Source organism: Oncorhynchus gorbuscha, linkage group LG13 (genome assembly GCF_021184085.1).
Source record: "Oncorhynchus gorbuscha isolate QuinsamMale2020 ecotype Even-year linkage group LG13, OgorEven_v1.0, whole genome shotgun sequence".
In the NCBI taxonomy this organism is placed as follows: Eukaryota; Metazoa; Chordata; class Actinopteri; order Salmoniformes; family Salmonidae; genus Oncorhynchus; species Oncorhynchus gorbuscha.
This window is the reverse complement of record NC_060185.1, coordinates 89,558,946-89,580,532: the sequence shown is the minus strand read 5'-3', so window position 1 is coordinate 89,580,532 and position 21,587 is coordinate 89,558,946. Positions and strand designations below refer to the sequence as shown.

At 42.7% G+C, this 21,587-nt stretch overlaps 2 protein-coding genes across 2 annotated transcripts in view; both read right to left on the bottom strand.

Annotated features, from left to right (window-relative positions):
- The window catches only part of LOC123993676 (chitin-binding lectin 1-like), a 34,011-nt gene extending 25,060 nt beyond the window's left edge, over positions 1-8,951 (bottom strand). Inside the window, exon 1 of the mRNA XM_046296059.1 lies at positions 8,908-8,951. The gene's annotated coding sequence lies outside the window, so the exon portion shown is untranslated. The remainder of the gene's footprint in view (positions 1-8,907) is intronic.
- An 8,096-nt stretch (positions 8,952-17,047) lies between these two features.
- Positions 17,048-19,266, bottom strand: LOC123993675 (BTB/POZ domain-containing protein KCTD12-like). The gene has a single exon (XM_046296058.1). It carries the CDS (start codon positions 18,245-18,247, stop codon positions 17,393-17,395), a length of 855 nt encoding a protein of 284 aa, XP_046152014.1. The 5' UTR covers positions 18,248-19,266; the 3' UTR covers positions 17,048-17,392.
- Between the last annotated feature and the right edge of the window lie 2,321 nt (positions 19,267-21,587).

Genomic DNA, 21,587 nt, shown 5'->3' with positions numbered 1-21,587 from the left:
TTCTCTCTCTCTTTCTCTCAATTAAATTACATTTTATGTAATTAAATTAGCTTTATTGGCATGACGTAACAATGTACATATTGCCAAAGCTTACCTTGGACATTTAAAATATTACCATATTAATAACAATAATCAATATAGTCAACGGGACAACAGTAACAACAATTAATCAAGGGTCAAAACAACCAACACATTGAACAATAACAATAAGTTTACAGTAGAGGACATGTGCAGGTTGGTCGGTCTGTCAGACACTGTCCCTCCTCTTATGACAGGCAGCAATGTAGTGTGCTGCCAACCCACAGCTCTCTGCGTCCTCTCCCAACAGGACGGGTAGCCTATTCTCGTCAGAGGTCTTTGAAACCTTGAATAAGGAATTCAAATTTGGGGAAATGACAATAATTGTTTAATTTAAAAAAAAACACATTTTGTCAGGAAATGCAGCTCTGTTTCGGGTTCTGCTGTTGTGCAGTGGTTGCACAGCCTTTCCTCTACAGGGAGCCATGTTTTCCTGTGTCTACCCTTCTCAATGGCAAGGCTGTGCTCACTGAGCCTGTACATTGTCAAGGTTTTTCTAAGGTTCTTCATGCTTTCAGTGTACCCAAGTGACGTCGAGAGCAACTGCTTGCACGCGCGTTACCACTCCACTGTCTCCCTGCCATGGCTTTTGCGCCATCAGTACAGATACCAACATGAGCGGTAGCTAACGTTTGGCTACATATGGACCGTTAGTGTTATTCCCGTGAGAGAGTAACGGTTAATGTGATTGGATGTTCATTATTTGACGAGGCTACCTGTATTTGACATTGTGTTGTTATTTCGCTGAACACTAGATGGTTTAATTTGTTTTTTGGCAGTGAAACGAGGCTACTCAGGCGAGAGAAAAAAGACTCACCCAAATGTATAGCCCTGTGGAAAATATAAATGTACTTTTTTTAAATGTGAGAGAAAAAAAAGTTAATGTCATGTTTTGTCATATATTGTCTTGTCCTTGTGCTTTCCCTTCTGTTCGTTTCCCCCTGCTGGTCTTATTAGGTTCGTTCCCTTTTTCTATCCCTCTCTCTCCCCCTCCCTCTCTCTCTTCTCTCTATCGTTCCGTTCCTGCTCCCAGCTGTTCCTCATTCTCCTAACTCACTCATTTACTCTTTTCACACCTGTCCCCTATTTTGCCCTCTGATTAGAGTCCCTATTTCTCCCCTTGTTTTCCGCTTCTGTCCTTGTCGGATCCTTGTATGATGTTCGCTGTGCTGTGTCCTTGTCTCGCCCTGTCGTGTTTTGTCTCCTTCAGATGCTGCGTGTGAGCAGGTGTCTTAGTCTGCTACGGTCGGTGCCTTCCCGAAGCAACCTGCAGTCAATGGTCGAGTCTCCAGTCTGTCCTCGTTACTACGAGTGGATTTAAGTTTTTTCCTGTTTTGTTTTCTTCTTGATTTTTCCAGGATTATTACTTTTGTCATATACTGGAATAAAGACTCTGTTTTCGTTAAGTCGCTTTTGGGTCCTCATTCACCAGCATAACAGTTAAACACATTTTTATTTGGCGTACACCCGAAGGTATTGCCTGCTTCACTGGATCAATCTGAAACTTTGCACACACACTGCTGCCATCTAGTGGCCAAAATCGAAATTGTACCTAAACTGCAATATTATATTATGGCCTTTCTCTTGCAATTCAAAGATGATGGAACAAAACAAAAAATAGAAAATTAACGTTTTTATGTTTCTATTATCTTCTGCCAGATCTAATGTGTAATATTCTCAGACATTAATTTCACATTTCCACAAACGTCAAAGTGTTTCCTTTCAAATGGTATCAAGAATATACATATCCTTGTTTCAGATCCTGAGCTACAGGCAGTTAGATTTGGGTATGTCATTTTAGACGGAAATTGAAAAAAGGTGCCAGTCCTTAAGAGGGTAACTTTGTTAAAGCAAGGCTTCTGAACTTGCGTGTATTTTCTGCACTATGCGATGATATGGGCAGCGACCATCTAACGCTTTTACAACATACAGAAGTGTGCCGGTTATCAAGGGGCAAAGTATTGACATGTTTTTTTTTCATTGGGAGATGAGCTTCAAATTTTCTTTACTGACCAAAATGTTCACTTTTCTAACTGCTTATATGATGACGAGCTTCTCACACGACTGGCCTATCTGGGTGATGCGTTTTCTCGCCTGAATGATCTGAATCTAGGATTACAGGGACTCTCCACAACTATATTCAAGGTGCAGGACAAAATTGAGGCTATGATTAAGAAGTTGGAGCTCTTCACTGTCTGCATTAACAAGGACAACACTCAGGTCTTTCCATCATTGTATGATAATTATCCCTTTCATGCCCTGCCTCCAGTCCACTTACCGATATCTGAACAAGAGAGCCTCATCGAAATTGCAACAAGCGGTTCATGAAAATTGAATTTAATCAGAAGCTACTGCCAGATTTCTGGATTGGGCTGTGCTCAGGGTATCCTGCCTTGGCAAATCGTGCTGTTAAGTCACTGAGGCCCTTTATAAGCACGGACCTATGTGAGAGTGGATTCTCGGCCCTCACTAGCATGAAAACTATATACATGCATGTGTGGGAAATGATTTAAGACTGAGACTCTCTCCAATACAACTCAACATTGCATTGAGTTATGTGCATCCTTTCAAGCACACCCTTCTCATTAACCTGTGGTGAGTTATTCACAATTTTCGATTAACAAATAAGGTTTTATATGTAAGACGGTTAAATATAGAGCTAAATGATTGATTATTATTATATTATTTGTGCCCTGGTCCTATAAGAGCTCTTTGTCACTTCCCACGAGCCGGGTTGTGGCAAAAACTCACACTCATTCTTATGTTTAATAAATGTATCGTATAGTGTGTGTGTGTGGCAGGCTTACAATGATGGCAAAAAACAACATTTGAGAGTGCGCTGACCCTGGTGCTAGAGGGGGTACGCAGCTGGAGGTTGAATGTTTGAAGGGGTACGGGACTATCAAAAGTTTGGGAACCACTGCAGTGGTCTGTATTTTCCTACCTCTCTCCGTAAGTGTGTGTATCTCTCTCTCTCTCTCTGAACATGTCTCTCTGTATATTTATGTCTGTGCATTCCTCTTTCCTTCTCTTTTTCCCTCTCTTTCCTTTTCTCCTAACAGTGGGTATATCCCAAATGGCTCCCCATTCACTATTTAGTTCACCACTTTTGAGCAGAACCCTATGGGCACAACATAGGGAATAGGGTGCCATTAGTTACAGAAACACTGAGCGATTGAAGCTGACTGCTGAAGGCATGTTGTCCTGAAGATGCATGGGGCCTTATCTCTCTCTGGCTCAGGGACTTTCAAGGCTAAGCTATAGTATAAGGCCTACTGTGTCCCTGGCTCTCTCTACTCCATTCTCAGTCCACACAGAGCACCAGTCCTAATGCTGCCTGGTGACAGAGGGCTCCAGTAGCAACACTCTAGATTCCAGAACACTCTATAGCTACATTCCAGTAGATTCCGGAACACTCTACAATAATGCAGTCCTAATGCTGCCTGGTAACAGAGGGCTCCAGTAGCAACACTATAGATTCCAGAACACTCTATAGCTACATTCCAGTAGATTCCGGAACACTCTACAATACTGCAGTCCTAATGCTGCCTGGTAACAGAGGGCTCCAGTAGCAACACTATAGATTCCAGAACACTCTATAGCTACATTCCAGTAGATTCCGGAACACTCTACAATACTGCAGTCCTAATGCTGCCTGGTAACAGAGGGCTCCAGAAGCAACACTCTAGATTCTAGAACACTCTATAGCTACATTCCAGTAGATTCCGGAACACTCTACACTACTCCCTCTCTCGCATGTTGTGTACTAGAGGACATGTGAAGACCGAGAGGGTGAGGAATACAATAACAGCAAGAGGAGGTAGATGACACAGTGCTGCAAAATAGTCAGAAACCATCTGTTTATAATAGCAATGTCAGAGATTCATTTCTATGTGCTGCGAATGCTTGCTTAGTGTAACTATCTTGCAGTACAAATACAGACACTGTATTCACGACAGCATATTAAAAAAGGCAGGTAAGAACCATTCATGATAAAATGTCTTTATTGTAACACGTTCCTGGTATGATCAGACATAGTTCACACCTGCTCACTATATGGCTCACAACCAAACATGCTCGACTTTCACACCAGGTTTAGATGACCATCTGGGATAGCTTCAGCGTATTTAAGTGACCCTCTTACACCAGGTTTAGATGACCATCTGGGATAGCTTCAGCGTATTTAAGTGACCCTCTTACACCAGGTTTAGATGACCATCTGGGATAGCTTCAGCGTATCTAAGTGACCCTCTAACACCAGGTTTAGATGACCATCTGGGATAGCTTCAGCGTATCTAAGTGACCCTCTAACACCAGGTTTAGATGACCATCTGGGATAGCTTCAGCGTATTTAAGTGACCCTCTTACACCAACGGTGTTTAATGCTGAGCCTCATAGTTAACCACAGAGGTATAGACCTGTAGCACGGACACTACCTTCTGATATTCCCTCAATGTGCTTTGACACCTCCCAGCTAGTGGTTTGCTTTGGTGTTTTACACTACGTGGCGATGTGCAGAGTCAGTCACTGACGAGACTTTACACTACGATGTGGATGTGACTTTACACTACGATGTGGATGTGAATTTACACTATGATTTGGATGTGAATTTACACTACAATGTGGACGAGACTTTACACTACGATGTGGATGTGACTTTACACTACGATGTGGATGTGACTTTACACTACGATGTGGATGTGCATAGTCACTCACTGACGAGACTCTACACTACAATGTGGATGTGCAGAGTCACTCACTGACGAGACTTTACACTACGATGTGGATGTGCAGAGTCACTCACTGACGAGACTTTACACTACGATGTGGATGTGCAGAGTCACTCACTGACGAGACTCTACACTACAATGTGGATGTGCAGAGTCACTCACTGACGAGACTTTACACTACGATGTGGATGTGCAGAGTCACTCACTGATGGGACTTTACACTACGATGTGGATGTGCAGAGTCACTCACTGATGAGACTTTACACTACGATGTGGATGTGCAGAGTCACTCACTGATGAGACTTTACACTACGATGTGGGTGTGACTTTACACTACGATGTGGATGTGACTTTAAACTACGATGTGGATGTGACTTTACACTATGATGTAGATGTGACTTTAAACTACGATGTGGATGTGACTTTACACTACGATGTAGATGTGACTTTAAACTACGATGTGGATGTGACTTTACACTACGATGTGGATGTGACTTTAAACTACGATGTGGATGTGACTTTAAACTGCGATGTGGATGTGACTTTACACTACGATTTGGATGTGACTTTACACTACGATGTGGATGTGACTTTACACTATGATTTGGATGTGACTTTACACTACGATGTGGATGTGACTTTACACTACGATGTGGATGTGCAGAGTCACTCACTGACGAGACTTTACACTACGATGTGGATGTGCAGAGTCACTCACTGATGGGACTTTACACTATGATGTGGGTGTGACTTTACACTACGATGTGGATGTGACTTTAAACTACGATGTGGATGTGACTTTAAACTACGATGTGGATGTGACTTTACACTACGATGTAGATGTGACTTTACACTACGATGTGGATGTGCAGAGTCAGTCACTGACGAGACTTTACACTACAATGTCGATGTGCAGAGTCAGTCACTGACGAGACTTTACACTACGATGTGGATGTGACTTTACACTACGATGTGGATGTGACTTTACACTACGATCTGGATGTGACTTTACACTACGATGTGGATGTGACTTTACACTACGATGTGGATGTGACTTTACACTACGGTGTGGATGTGCAGAGTCAGTCACTGACGAGACTTTACACTACGATGTGGATGTGACTTTACACTACGATGTGGATGTGCAGAGTCAGTCACTGACGAGACTTTACACTACTATGTGGATGTGCAGAGTCAGTCACTGACGAGACTTTACACTACGATGTGGATGTGACTTTACACTATGATGTGGATGTGACTTTACACTACGATTTGGATGTGACTTTACACTACGATGTGGATGTGACTTTACACTACGATGTGGATGTGCAGAGTCAGTCACTGACGAGACTTTACACTACAATGTCGATGTGCAGAGTCAGTCACTGACGAGACTTTACACTACGATGTGGATGTGACTTTACACTACGATGTGGATGTGACTTTACACTACGATGTGGATGTGCAGAGTCACTCACTGACGAGACTCTACACTATGATGTGGATGTGCAGTCACTCACTGACGAGACTTTACACTACGATGTGGATGTGCAGAGTCAGTCACTGACGAGACTTTACACTACGATGTGGATGTGACTTTACACTACGATGTGGATGTGACTTTACACTACAATGTCGATGTGACTTTACACTACGATGTGGATGTGACTTTACACTACGATGTGGATGTGCAGAGTCACACACTGATGAGACTCTACACTACGATGTGGATGTGACTTTACACTACGATGTGGATGTGCAGAGTCACTCACTGATGAGACTCTACACTACGATGTGGATGTGACTTTACACTACGATGTGGATGTGACTTTACACTACGATGTGGATGTGCAGAGTCACACACTGATGAGACTCTACACTACGATGTGGATGTGACTTTACACTACGATGTCGATGTGCACAGTCACTCACTGACGCGACAAAACCCACACTCATATCACCGCCTCAATCACTTCAGACTCAGTTTGGATTGGTCGGAAAAACATTCCAGGCACTGTGACATCACACTCTGGAGGATTCCACTGCCATCATGCATTCCGAAACAACGACCCAAAAATAGACGGATCTAGATTGGAAGAGGCGGCACACAAAGATTTTAACGTGTTTGTGTGTGTGTGCGCCAGATAGAGGATATTTTGAGAACCTCTGACATCTAAGCCATTTAAAACATTTATTACTTGACTCACTCACTTTACATAAGGTCATGACGCATTGACTTGATTCATACTTAATAGACTCACGTCACTTTAAATAACAAGGTCATGATGCATTGAATTGATTCATACATAATAGACTCACATCACTTTAAATAACAAGGTCATGATGCATTGACTTGATTCATACATAATTGTGAGAAAATGTTTTACGTATTTTTTCACATCAGACAAGTCAACACCATCCAACAAGCTCTCACAGTCTCTTTGAAAAATTAGACGTTCAGCCATGTTCTCCAAACTTCAACTTTTGAAGTTAAGGGTTAAGTTTAGTCACTCATTCTGAATGGTTATGGTAAGGGTTAAGTTTAGTCACTCATTCTGAATGGTTATGGTAAGGGTTAAGTTTAGTCACTCATTCTGAATGGTTATGGTAAGGGTTAAGTTTAGTCACTCATTCTGAATGGTTATGGTAAGGGTTAAGTTTAGTCACTCATTCTGAATGGTTATGGTAAGGGTTAAGTTTAGTCACTCATTCTGAATGGTTATGGTAAGGGTTAAGTTTAGTCACTCATTCTGAATGGTTATGGTAAGGGTTAAGTTTAGTCACTCATTCTGAATGGTTATGGTAAGGGTTAAGTTTAGTCACTCATTCTGAATGGTTATGGTAAGGGTTAAGTTTAGTCACTCATTCTGAATGGTTATGGTAAGGGTTAAGTTTAGTCACTCATTCTGAATGGTTATGGTAAGGGTTAAGTTTAGTCACTCATTCTGAATGGTTATGGTAAGGGTTAAGTTTAGTCACTCATTCTGAATGGTTATGGTAAGGGTTAAGTTTAGTCACTCATTCTGAATGGTTATGGTAAGGGTTAAGTTTAGTCACTCATTCTGAATGGTTATGGTAAGGGTTAAGTTTAGTCACTCATTCTGAATGGTTATGGTAAGGGTTAAGTTTAGTCACTCATTCTGAATGGTTATGGTAAGGGTTAAGTTTAGTCACTCATTCTGAATGGTTATGGTAAGGGTTAAGTTTAGTCACTCATTCTGAATGGTTATGGTAAGGGTTAAGTTTAGTCACTCATTCTGAATGGTTATGGTAAGGGTTAAGTTTAGTCACTCATTCTGAATGGTTATGGTAAGGGTTACGGTTTGGGTTAAAACCAGAAATAATAAAACAGTGTTCACGACTGGGATCAAACACCCAACCTTCTGATCCTGGGTTAAGGGATTTCCCAAGCCACCCGAGTCCACAACACCGTAGCAAAACCCAAGCCTACTTGATGGTAATAATGCTCTCTGTTGCCCCTAGTGGCCAGTTTTGAAGGCATTTCAAAACGTCCTCAGGATATGGATAGACGTCCAAATTTGACATCAATCTTTAACAACCTGGCTGCACCAGCGCCCCATCTCACCACGGAGGGGACGCAAATGGTGCAAAACTCCTTTGGCTAAAAACAGAGACTACATTGACTACGTTCTCTGATTCTATGGCAAAGATCAGAGACCTAGTTTTCTCTGTTTCAATGACAAAGATCAGAGACCTAGTTCTCTCTGTTTCAATGACAAAGATCAGAGACCTAGTTCTCTCTGTTTCAATGACAAAGATCAGAGACCTAGTTCTCTCCGTTTCAATGGCAAAGATCAGAGACCTAGTTCTCTCTGTTTCAATGGCAAAGATCAGAGACCTAGTTCTCTCTGTTTTGATGACAAAGATCAGAGGCCTAGTTCTCTCTGTTTTGATGAAAACGAGGGTTTCCTGTTTGCGGTCTACCTGACCTGGCTGTTACTCAACAACAACTATGTTTATTAATGTCTTGTATCTGACTGATACTAGGTTGCTACAGTATACTCAGGTCTAATTAATGGATTAGAGGCAGAGACACACAGAGGTTCTGTAATCTGCTTTGACAGAGCCACTTACCTACCGTTGCTATTCCAGATCCGCTCTGTCACTGACTCTGGCCTGCCTTTTCACTGCGAGAGAGTGAGAAAGAGAGGGAAAGAGAGAGAGAGAGAGAGAGAGAGATAGAGAGAGAGAGCGAGAGGGGGAGAGAGGGAGAGAGGGGGAGAGAGAGGAGAGTGCAAGAGAGAGAGAGAGAGAGCAAGAAAGGGATATGGCTATCCAATAGAGAGAGAGCGATAGAGAGATAGAGAGACAGAGAGAGGTGAAAAGAGAGAGACAGAGACAGAGATAGAGAAAGAGCAGAGAGAGAAAGAGAGCAGAGAGGTGGAAAGAGAGAGACAGAGACAGAGATAGAGAAAGAGCAGAGAGAGAAAGAGAGCAGAGAGGTGGAAAGAGAGAGACAGAGACAGAGATAGAGAAAGAGCAGAGAGAGAAAGAGAGCAGAGAGAGGTGGAAAGAGAGAGACAGAGACAGAGAGAGAAAGAGCAGAGAGAGAAAGAGAGCAGAGAGAGGTGGAAAGAGAGAAACAGAGACAGAGATAGAGAAAGAGCAGAGAGAGAAAGAGAGCAGAGAGAGGTGGAAAGAGAGAGACAGAGATAGAGAAAGAGCAGAGAGAGAAAGAGAGCAGAGAGGTGGAAAGTCTTGGAAGTATACAGTTACTTTTATAGGCTTGTGGTGTCTTCAGTAAAAACAAATGAACAGTTTACTTGTGAAATATTTGTATGTTCTTTTAACAATTTCAGGTTACAATAATAATGTAAATGAGAGCGTACACAACTCTCCTGTAGTATGTCACCCTACTTTACCAGGTTAGTTAATCAATCATTCAACATGGACGTACAATGCAACTGTAGCAGATGATAAAAAACACATTTGAATTGACAGATGACATTTTCCTTTCGTCTGCTGTATAACAAAAGACATAAGCTGACGCCCAAAATGCCTTGTAGAGGACTAATGGAGAGTAGAAATAAAAGCAAAAAGAAAGTCTCACACTAATCATGTTTCCACAACATGTAATAGGTATAGAAACCAGTGTTTTCTTCAGGGTGTACGGTGTACCTACTGAACAACCAGTGTTTTCTTCAGGGTGTACGGTGTACCTACTGAACAACCAGTGTTTTCTTCAGGGTGTACGGTGTACCTACTGAACAACCAGTGTTTTCTTCAGGGTGTACTTCAGGGTGTACGGTGTACCTACTGAACAACCAGTGTTTTCTTCAGGGTGTACGGTGTACCTACTGAACAACCAGTGTTTTCTTCAGGGTGTACGGTGTACCTACTGAACAACCAGTGTTTTCTTCAGGGTGTACGGTGTACCTACTGAACAACCAGTGTTTTCTTCAGGGTGTACGGTGTACCTACTGAGCAACCAGTGTTTTCTTCAGGGTGTACGGTGTACCTACTGAACAACCAGTGTTTTCTTCAGGGTGTACGGTGTACCTACTGAACAACCAGTGTTTTCTTCAGGGTGTACGGTGTACCTACTGAACAACCAGTGTTTTCTTCAGGGTGTACGGTGTACCTACTGAACAACCAGTGTTTTCTTCAGGGTGTACGGTGTACCTACTGAACAACCAGTGTTTTCTTCAGGGTGTACGGTGTACCTACTGAACAACCAGTGTTTTCTTCAGGGTGTACGGTGTACCTACTGAACAACCAGTGTTTTCTTCAGGGTGTACGGTGTACCTACTGAACAACCAGTGTTTTCTTCAGGGTGTACGGTGTACCTACTGAACAACCAGTGTTTTCTTCAGGGTGTACGGTGTACCTACTGAACAACTAAGATGTTTTCTCCATTGACGTTTGGTCTATGTTTGACTTGTGACATTGATACTGAAGCTGACAATGACATTTCATTTCACATCATACTCTACGAATGTGCTATCATACTCTACGCATGTGCTATCATACTCTACGCATGTGCTATCATACTCTACGAATGTGCTATCATACTCTACGCATGTGCTATCATACTCTACGAATGTGCTATCATACTCTACGCATGTGCTATCATACTCTACGCATGTGCTATCATACTCTACGCATGTGCTATCATACTCTACGCATGTGCTATCATACTCTAAGAATGTGCTATCATACTCTACGAATGTGCTATCATACTCTAAGAATGTGCTATCATACTCTAAGAATGTGCTATCATACTCTAAGAATGTGCAATCATACTCTAGGAATGTGCTATCATACTCTACGAATGTGCTATCATACTCTACGAATGTGCTATCATACTCTAAGAATGTGCTATCATACTCTACGCATGTGCTATCATACTCTACGCATGTGCTATCATACTCTACGCATGTGCTATCATACTCTACGCATGTGCTATCATACTCTACGCATGTGCTATCATACTCTAAGAATGTGCTATCATACTCTACGCATGTGCTATCATACTCTACGCATGTGCTATCATACTCTACGCATGTGCTATCATACTCTAAGAATGTGCTATCATACTCTACGAATGTGCTATCATACTCTAAGAATGTGCTATCATACTCTAAGAATGTGCTATCATACTCTAAGAATGTGCTATCATACTCTACGAATGTGCTATCATACTCTACGAATGTGCTATCATACTCTACGAATGTGCTATCATACTCTACGAATGTGCTATCATACTCTAAGAATGTGCTATCATACTCTAAGAATGTGCTATCATACTCTACGAATGTGCTATCATACTCTAAGAATGTGCTATCATACTCTAAGAATGTGCTATCATACTCTAAGAATGTGCTATCATACTCTAAGAATGTGCTATCATACTCTAAGAATGTGCTATCATACTCTAAGAATGTGCTATCATACTCTACGAATGTGCTATAATACTCTAAGAATGTGCTATCATACTCTAAGAATGTGCTATCATACTCTACGAATGTGCTATCATACTCTACGAATGTGCTATCATACTCTACGCATGTGCTATCATACTCTACGCATGTGCTATCATACTCTACGCATGTGCTATCATATACGAATACTCTAAGAATGTGCTATCATACTCTAGAATGTGCTATCATACTCTACGAATGTGCTATCATACTCTAAGAATGTGCTATCATACTCTAAGAATGTGCTATCATACTCTAAGAATGTGCTATCATACTCTACGAATGTGCTATCATACTCTACGAATGTGCTATCATACTCTACGAATGTGCTATCATACTCTATCATACTCTAAGAATGTGCTATCATACTCTAAGAATGTGCTATCATACTCTAAGAATGTGCTATCATACTCTAAGAATGTGCTATCATACTCTAAGAATGTGCTATCATACTCTAAGAATGTGCTATCATACTCTAAGAATGTGCTATCATACTCTAAGAATGTGCTATCATACTCTAAGAATGTGCTATCATACTCTAAGAATGTGCTATCATACTCTAGAATGTGCTATCATACTCTAAGAATGTGCTATCATACTCTACAAATGTGCTATCATACTCTAAGAATGTGCTATCATACTCTAAGAATGTGCTATCATACTCTAAGAATGTGCTATCATACTCTAAGAATGTGCTATCATACTCTAAGAATGTGCTATCATACTCTAAGAATGTGCTATCATACTCTAAGAATGTGCTATCATACTCTAAGAATGTGCTATCATACTCTAAGAATGTGCTATCATACTCTAAGAATGTGCTATCATACTCTACGAATGTGCTATCATACTCTAAGAATGTGCTATCTATCATACTCTAAGAATGTGCTATCATACTCTAAGAATGTGCTATCATACTCTACGAATGTGCTATCATACTCTAAGAATGTGCTATCATACTCTAAGAATGTGCTATCATACTCTAAGAATGTGCTATCATACTCTACGAATGTGCTATCATACTCTAAGAATGTGCTATCATACTCTACGAATGTGCTATCATACTCTACGAATGTGCTATCATACTCTAACGAATGTGCTATCATACTCTAAGAATGTGCTATCATACTCTAAGAATGTGCTATCATACTCTACGAATGTGCTATCATACTCTAAGAATGTGCTATCATACTCTACGAATGTGCTATCATACTCTACGAATGTGCTATCATACTCTAAGAATGTGCTATCATACTCTAAGAATGTGCTATCATACTCTAAGAATGTGCTATCATACTCTAAGAATGTGCTATCATACTCTAAGAATGTGCTATCATACTCTAGAATGTGCTATCATACTCTAAGAATGTGCTATCATACTCTAAGAATGTGCTATCATACTCTAAGAATGTGCTATCATACTCTAAGAATGTGCTATCATACTCTAAGAATGTGCTATCATACTATCATACTCTAAGAATGTGCTATCATACTCTAAGAATGTGCTATCATACTCTAAGAATGTGCTATCATACTCTAAGAATGTGCTATCATACTCTAAGAATGTGCTATCATACTATCTAAGAATGTGCTATCATACTCTAAGAATGTGCTATCATACTCTAAGAATGTGCTATCATACTCTAAGAATGTGCTATCATACTCTAAGAATGTGCTATCATACTCTAAGAATGTGCTATCATACTCTAAGAATGTGCTATCATACTCTAAGAATGTGCTATCATACTCTAAGAATGTGCTATCATACTCTAAGAATGTGCTATCATACTCTAAGAATGTGCTATCATACTCTAAGAATGTGCTATCATACTCTAAGAATGTGCTATCATACTCTAAGAATGTGCTATCATACTCTAAGAATGTGCTATCATACTCTAAGAATGTGCTATCATACTCTAAGAATGTGCTATCATACTCTAAGAATGTGCTAAGAATCATACTCTAAGAATGTGCTATCATACTCTAAGAATGTGCTATCATACTCTAAGAATGTGCTATCATACTCTAAGAATGTGCTATCATACTCTAAGAATGTGCTATCATACTCTAAGAATGTGCTATCATACTCTATAGAATGTGCTATCATACTCTAAGAATGTGCTATCATACTCTAAGAATGTGCTATCATACTCTAAGAATGTGCTATCATACTCTAAGAATGTATCATATCATACTCTAAGAATGTGCTATCATACTCTAAGAATGTGCTATCATACTCTAAGAATGTGCTATCATACTCTAAGAATGTGCTATCATACTCTAAGAATGTGCTATCATACTCTAAGAATGTGCTATCATACTCTAAGAATGTGCTATCATACTCTAAGAATGTGCTATCATACTCTAAGAATGTGCTATCATACTCTAAGAATGTGCTATCATACTCTACGAATGTGCTATCATACTCTAAGAATGTGCTATCATACTCTAAGAATGTGCTATCATACTCTAAGAATGTGCTATCATACTCTAAGAATGTGCTATCATATTCTAGCGATATCCAAGAAAACATGTATCATCCGTCAGGCATTCAGAATGCCTCTTCTTTACACCTTCACTCAAATTAAAATCACTCTGTCTACCGAACCGCAAAGAAAGTTTCTTTATCAGGGAGAATATTCTGTCATTTACGAGCCACATTACTAGTTGATCCATTGATTATTACTGGTACAAGTTTAGCCTTTTCAGATCATTTGTGTTCCTTGGTATTTGGAGATGATTCTAAGCTTTATTTTACCTACTGAGGCACTGAAAGTTCAAATTGTAATGTTGTTGTTGATATGCAGACTTGCCCTGAGGGTGTACCTTAAAATGACCCTTACCACTTAACCCCTCTTAACCTTTAACCCTGTCTTAACCCCTCTTAACTTTTAACCATGCTTAACTCCTCTAAACATTTAACCCCTCTTAACCTCTTAACCTTAACCTGACCATTCACACACTGTCTCCTGTTACTGTGGTTACAATTACTGTTCAGTCCAACTACATTCAACTCCTGATATACAACTGTTATAACTGTAATGACAACGTGCATTAACCAGTGATTTTGCACTTATAAGAGGTGTACTTATCAGGAATCGACTGTATTACAACATTCCCCAAAAAACATCTCTGTCCTGTACTGTTGTTTAGCTGCTACAGCTTTCAGAGAATGTCGTTCTTTGGTTGGCTATGGCGTAATCCTTTCTCCTTCTCATGGGTATACACATTACAGTCAATGAGAGCTATCGTCAAATATGAAAGAGCTTAAAACTGGATTACTGATCTGAATACAAGAGCTTGGGATAGATAGGTGAATAAAAACACACTCCAATGAGAAAAAGAATCCACAGTTTCAGAAGAGGGCTAAGAGCCAAATGCTGTGGGCATTCAATAACAATCGTATCCCTGTCAAATGTTCTTCAATGAAGAAAGTAAAAACAGAATGGCAGTGTAAAAAACAAGATGAGAGGAGGAGGAGGAAGAGGGGGAAGAGGAGGAGGAGGAAGAAGAGGGGGAAGAGGAGGAGGAGGAGGAAGAGGAGAAGGAGGAAGGGGGGGGAGGAGGAGGAAGAAGAGGGGGGAGAGGAGGAGGAGGAGGAAGAGGGGAAAGAGGAGGAGGAGGAAGAGGGGAAAGAGGAGGAGGAGGAGGAGGAAGAAGAGGGGGAAGAGGAGGAAGAGGAGGAGGAGGAAGAAGAGGGGGGAGAGGAGGAGGAGGAGGAAGAGGGGAAAGAGGAGGAGGAAGAGGGGAAAGAGGAGGAGGAGGAGGAAGAAGAGGGGGGAGAGGAGGAGGAGGAGGAAGAAGAGGGGGAAGAGGAGGGGGAAGAGGAGGAGGAGGAGGAAGAGAAGAAGGAAGAAGAGGGGAAGAGGAGGAGGAGTAGAAGGAGAGGTTTTATGGACATTGTGATGTAACACTTCACATCTCCTCTGGTCTTCCAGGCATGGGCGATTAGAATAGTCAACACTCCGTCACACAATCAATAAACACACTTCATCAAGCACCCCTATTCCTTATGTAGCACACTTTTTTTGAGCAGGGCCTACAGAGGACTTTGGTCAATGTAGTGCACTACATAGAGGATAGGGTGCAATTTTAGACAAACCCTCACCCTGCACTTAAACCCCTTAAACCCCTTGTTGTTTTTCTCTTTCTGCAGTCAAATACACAACTTGATCTTTTTGAGTTGAGTCATTCTTTTCTCAACGTTTTCTTTCCTTGTTTGTTGGTTTTGACTCTCGTACAAGAAAAGCGTTGTTTTTCTAGAATGCAAAGAACTGGTTTGTCCTGAAGAAGACACATAAACAACATGAGAGGATGCTATTGGTCCATATAGGCGCTCTTTTCCCTTATAAGGAGTACAATGTGCTTTTTGTGAGACAAGATAGCATCATGTTAGCTAGTTGTCTTCACAAGCAGAGACTTCAAAGCTAAAGTTATTATTCCCTTTCCACGACCTTGGGGGGAGGAATATGTTAAATCATTTGAATAGTAGAACTGAACGGTCCTTTCCCAACACTTTGGTCACAGACATATCATAATGGAAATAAGAAGTAGGAGAAGGAGGAATGGAAGTGAAAGACTTCCGTTTGTGTAACACTTTGTTCTTGCTTGTGCCGGGCTGGCCACTCTCTCGCTCATTCCTCTAGGCTGCTTAGATGGCACATTAATCGGATATTTTTTGTTCGGAGGAGTAGGAGGGAGAAGAGAGGAGTCTGATCTGCTGGAGTAAGCAACAGCAGAGGCTTGATTCAGAACAAAATAGTACCGACCAGGGGCCACTTCAGGCTAAGCTCTTTTCCAATAGGCCCCTCCAGCCTACTCTCTGAGTTCTGCAATTAGTTAAACACAGACCAGGAAGGGCTTGAACTGGACTAAATAAGCTATTTTACACACAGCATTGTGCTTCACTGAGGCAGATACTATATACAGGAGAAGGAGACAGTACATGGAGGGTGGATGGGGAGGCAGTTGGGTCTCTGGGGCTTGGTGTGGAGGCTTGAGGGGGCGATAGTCCGTTTATAGAAGGATCAGAAGAGGGGACAGCAGAGGCGGTAAGGAAGGCAGCTGATGGGTCAGAAAGAAATATGGAGGAGGGAGCAGGGGGCCGTGGCCCATGGGGCTGGGGTCCAGGGGGCTTGAGGCAGGGGCCCATGGGGCTGGGGGCCAGGGGACTTGAGGCAGGAGCCCATGGGGCTGGGGGCCAGGGGGCTTGAGGCAGGGGCCCATGGGGCTGGGGGCCAGGGGCTTGAGGCAGGGGCCCATGGGGCTGGGGGCCAGGGGACTTGAGGCAGGGGCCCATTGGGCTGGGGGCCAGGGGGCTTGAGGCAGGGGCCCATGGGGCTGGGGTCCAGGGTACTTGAAGCCGGGGCCCATGTGGCTGGGGGCCAGGGGGCTTGAGGCAGGGAGGCTTGAGGCAGGAATCCAAGTGCTGGAGGCTGGGAGAGTGGGGGGTGGGGGGGAACTTGGTGGTTGGAGCCAAGGACTGGAGGCTAGGGAGCACAAAGGGGGGTCAAAGAACTAGGGAGGGCTGGAGGCTGGGGTCCAGGAGGCAAGAGGACCCAGGGCTGGATCCAGGGAGGCAACGGGAGAGGGGCTGGAGGCTGGGGAGCACTTGGGGGCCCGGGACCAGGGCTGATGATGGTCTCACTCACGGTAGAACACGTATTCAGTGTAGCTGGTCCAGATCTTGTCGTCCGTCTGCTCGTGAGCGAAGGCGCAGGTCCCCGTGGAGTTACAGGCCACCATGTGAAACCCGGCGTCTGCCAGCTTGTCAAAGGCCTGCTCCAGGAAGGTGAATTTGAGGTAGTAGCGTGATGTGTAGCGCTCTGGGGGTCGGTCCGGGTCACGGCTCTCGTTGAGCGTCTCCCCAAACACCTCTTTAGCCAGCGACGTCTTGCCACAGACCATAATGCGAGCAACACGTCTGAACTTGGCGTCGGACTGACTGTCGCGCCCCAAAGTATAGGAGCCGCGATAACCGATGGTGATGAATCCCGAGTGCTTACCGTCTCCACTGGGGACCAGGCTGGCGCAGGCAGCGGCAGTGCCCAGCGAGGCTAGGTTGCGCCCGGTGTCGATGCCCGGCGAGGAGTCCTCCGGGTCGCTCTGACACCCCTCGTCACCCAGCGAGTTCTGCTTGCTGAGTTTGGGCGCCAGGATCTTTATGAGCTCAGGTAGGTTGAAGAACTCAGCCTCCCGCTGCAGGCGTCCCCGCTCTGGGAAGTGGTCAGGGAGCACCAGCTGCTGATCTCTCATGTAGTCCAGAATATACCGGAACAGGAAACCATCCCGGTCCAGGAAGAAACGGCCCTTGGTGTCCCTCGCCAGACCTTTGGTGGTTTTCCTGCTAAACATCTCCCACAGGAGAGAGTCTGGTACACTGATGAGGGTTGAGTAGCGGGTGATGTACACCTGGCCGCCCACGTTCAGCTCTACTATCTCAGGGAAGATGACTTCCTCCACTACGGGAATGCCTGGGGTGTTATCTGGCAGAGCCATGGTTGTTGTCCTTCTGTCACAGAGAACTCCACTCACACTGCAACCCTACTCTACTCTCACCTTGCTAGTGCAGTGGGCAGATGATTCCACCTTATAGCCTACAACTGTACACCAGCTCAGAATAGGTTACTTGCGTATATATGAATTACATTTGATTTTATATATATATATATATATATCGGTTTGTTATCAAAATGAACAAAAGGGTATTTCTGAAAGCCTATAGGCGATCTGCGTAGCGTCTATCCCTACAGGCCTTTCTCTGTTAAAAAGAGCTTAACTACAGCAGAGCACTATTCCTAGCAGCGCAAAGCAATCCTCTAAACTGCAGTTATATCATCCCAGGCCGTTAATTGCAAAATAGAGAGCAGGAAGACATATATTCTAACTACAGGGATAATTTATGGTAGATAAAACATAACTTGCGTAGAAAGTGGATAATAAACATTGTGTCGTCAACCAATGGAATATCCTGAATATTGCAGCCGAGGATTGAAACAAAATAGTCTATCAAAATCTATTTCGGGTAAAAATCCGTTGACTTCTGCATTTCTCAATGACCCGCTCTATAGATGGGGATCAGTCCGGAATGGAGAATAACTCACAGTCGTCCGTGATGTTTTTCTCTTACTTCTTATTGTCTTGACGCAGAAACACACAAGGTGGAACTTCAATGCAATCCATAGTTGGAGGTGTCGGTTGATGTACCGGTCAGGATTAGCCAATAAAGGAAGCAGATTTCACAGACGAAATGCGAGCTAGAGCCGTGAACAAAAACACCTCCAGCTGTGCCATCGCCGATGGAACGAGTCCACGAGGCTCTGTCTTTTGTTTGGTCGGTAGGCTTTCTCCTCCCGTAGTAATAGCCACTCTTATGCCATCCCGGAGAGCTCTGCTGCTACAAAAAGTACCGTAAATAATCAGCCCCGTTAAACCCCACCTACCTGCCAGAGTCAGCGTTTATATTATGCAAAACGAACAGTTTCCCATACAGCTATAAAAACAGAGGCAGGTCTTTGATTGTTTAGATGATTCATCAAATGGAATTATAGAGATGATTCATAATTTGGTGTCATGTCATTGCTGTCATGAGCCATATAGCAAAGCAATTGAGATATCTATTTGATTTGCAATGTCAATTTCAATTCATTTGTCTTTGTTGTTAACATCAATTGTGAATATAGCAAACAGGAGTGTAAATGACCAACTGGAGTTAGAATTAAAATTTTAAAGGTCCTTATAATAAAACTCAGGTTCTTATAATAAAACAGAGGACAACAGCGACACCTAGCGGAAGAACTAGAACTATGATAATGGCAAATTCCCAAGAGTAAATACAAAAAAATTAACACTAAAAACGTTACATATCATTTGAATTCCAAATAAAATATATATAATTTCAAAATCGCATTGTAATCAATATCACTTTATCAGTCAATTGCACACAAGATCCAACCGAAATTTGACTTCTGCTTTTAACCCAACCCCTCTGAAAAACACATATGCACAAAGTTTTTGGGGGAGAAGCGCAGGGGGCTACCACACTGGATGCCCAGGGAGCAGTTGTTGTGGGGGGTTAAGTGCCTTGCTCAAGGGCACAACGGCAGACAATGGCATTTGATACCAGCATTTGATACCAGAAACCCTTTGGTTGCCAGGTCACTTCCGGCCAGACTTTTCCCGTCCGAGCCGGGATTAGAGCAGGCAGCCCTCCGGGAGAGGTAGCCGTGGCAGGTAGCCTAGCGGTTAGAACAACACAACATTTGAGCCACATCCACGTGCCTTGTGTATAAGATATTTGATTTGCAATGCATCCTGCACCTTAGAATAAACTGAAGGTCAATAAGATGCTGTCTGGTTGATTATTTCTTTGTTAGAAGAGGGAGTAATCCAATCACTCCTACAGGAGTCCCTCCTGACACACCAGTGTTCCAGCTCCTACAGGAGTCCCTCCTGACACACCAGTGTTCCAGCTCCTACAGGATTCCCTCCTGACACACCAGTGTTCCAGCTCCTACAGGAGTCCCTCCTGACACACCAGTGTTCCAGCTCCTACAGGAGTCCCTCCTGACACACCAGTGTTCCAGCTCCTACAGGATTCCCTCCTGACACACCAGTGTTCCAGCTCCTACAGGAGTCCCTCCTGACACACCAGTGTTCCAGCTCCTACAGGAGTCCCTCCTGACACACCAGTGTTCCAGCTCCTACAGGATTCCCTCCTAACACACCAGTGTTCCAGCTCCTACAGAAGTCCCTCCTGACACACCAGTGTTCCAGCTCCTACAGGATTCCCTCCTGACACACCAGTGTTCCAGCTCCTACAGGAGTCCCTCCTGACACACCAGTGTTCCAGCTCCTACAGGATTCCCTCCTGACACACCAGTGTTCCAGCTCCTACAGGAGTCCCTCCTGACACACCAGTGTTCCAGCTCCTACAGGAGTCCCTCCTGACACACCAGTGTTCCTTTTGGGGAGAGATTTCATCAGGAGGGTAGTGGAAGTGGGAAGATGAATCCTCTCTCTAACACATACACTCATGCACACACACGCACACACACAGTGCGTGTCTGACTCACACACACAGTCCCTGTATGACTCATTGGTTCTCTCTCACACCAATCTGTTCCCTGATTTCCCAGAGGACCTCCCTCTTTGGGTCCAATATGGTCCCTGTCCCTTCAACACCGAGATCTGCCCGTTGTTCAAATAAAACAGTGTGTGTGTGTGTGTGTCAGTCTAATGTAGCCTGTTATCCATATTATAGTCTAATGTAGCCTGTTATCCATATTATAGTCTAATGTAGCCTGTTATCCATATTATAGTCTAATGTAGCCTGTTATCCATATTTATAGCCTGCTATCCATATATAGTATAATGTAGCTGTTATCCATATTATAGTCTATCCATATTAGTCTAATGTAGTAGCCTGTTATCCATATTATAGTCTAATTATCCATATTATAGTCTAATGTAGCCTGTTATCCATATTATAGTCTAATGTAGCCTGTCTAATGTAGTTATCCATATTATAGTCTAATGTATGTTATCCATATTATAGTCTAATGTAGCCTGTTATCCATATTATAGTCTAATGTAGCCTGTTATCAGATTATATTATAGTCTAATGTAGCCTGTTATCCATATTATAGTCTAATGTAGCCTGTTATCCATATTATAGTCTAATGTAGCCTGTTATCCATATTATAATCTAATGTAGCCTGTTATCCATATATAATCTAATGTAGCCTGTTATCCATATTATAGTCTAATGTAGCCTGTTATCCATATTATAGTCTAATCTAATGTAGCCTGTTATCCATATAGTCTAATGTAGCCTGTT

Bases quoted from the DNA above. Each gene is read 5' to 3' on its own strand.
- LOC123993675 (XM_046296058.1), bottom strand. From the start codon at position 18,247: ATGGCTCTGCCAGATAACACCCCAGGCATTCCCGTAGTGGAGGAAGTC.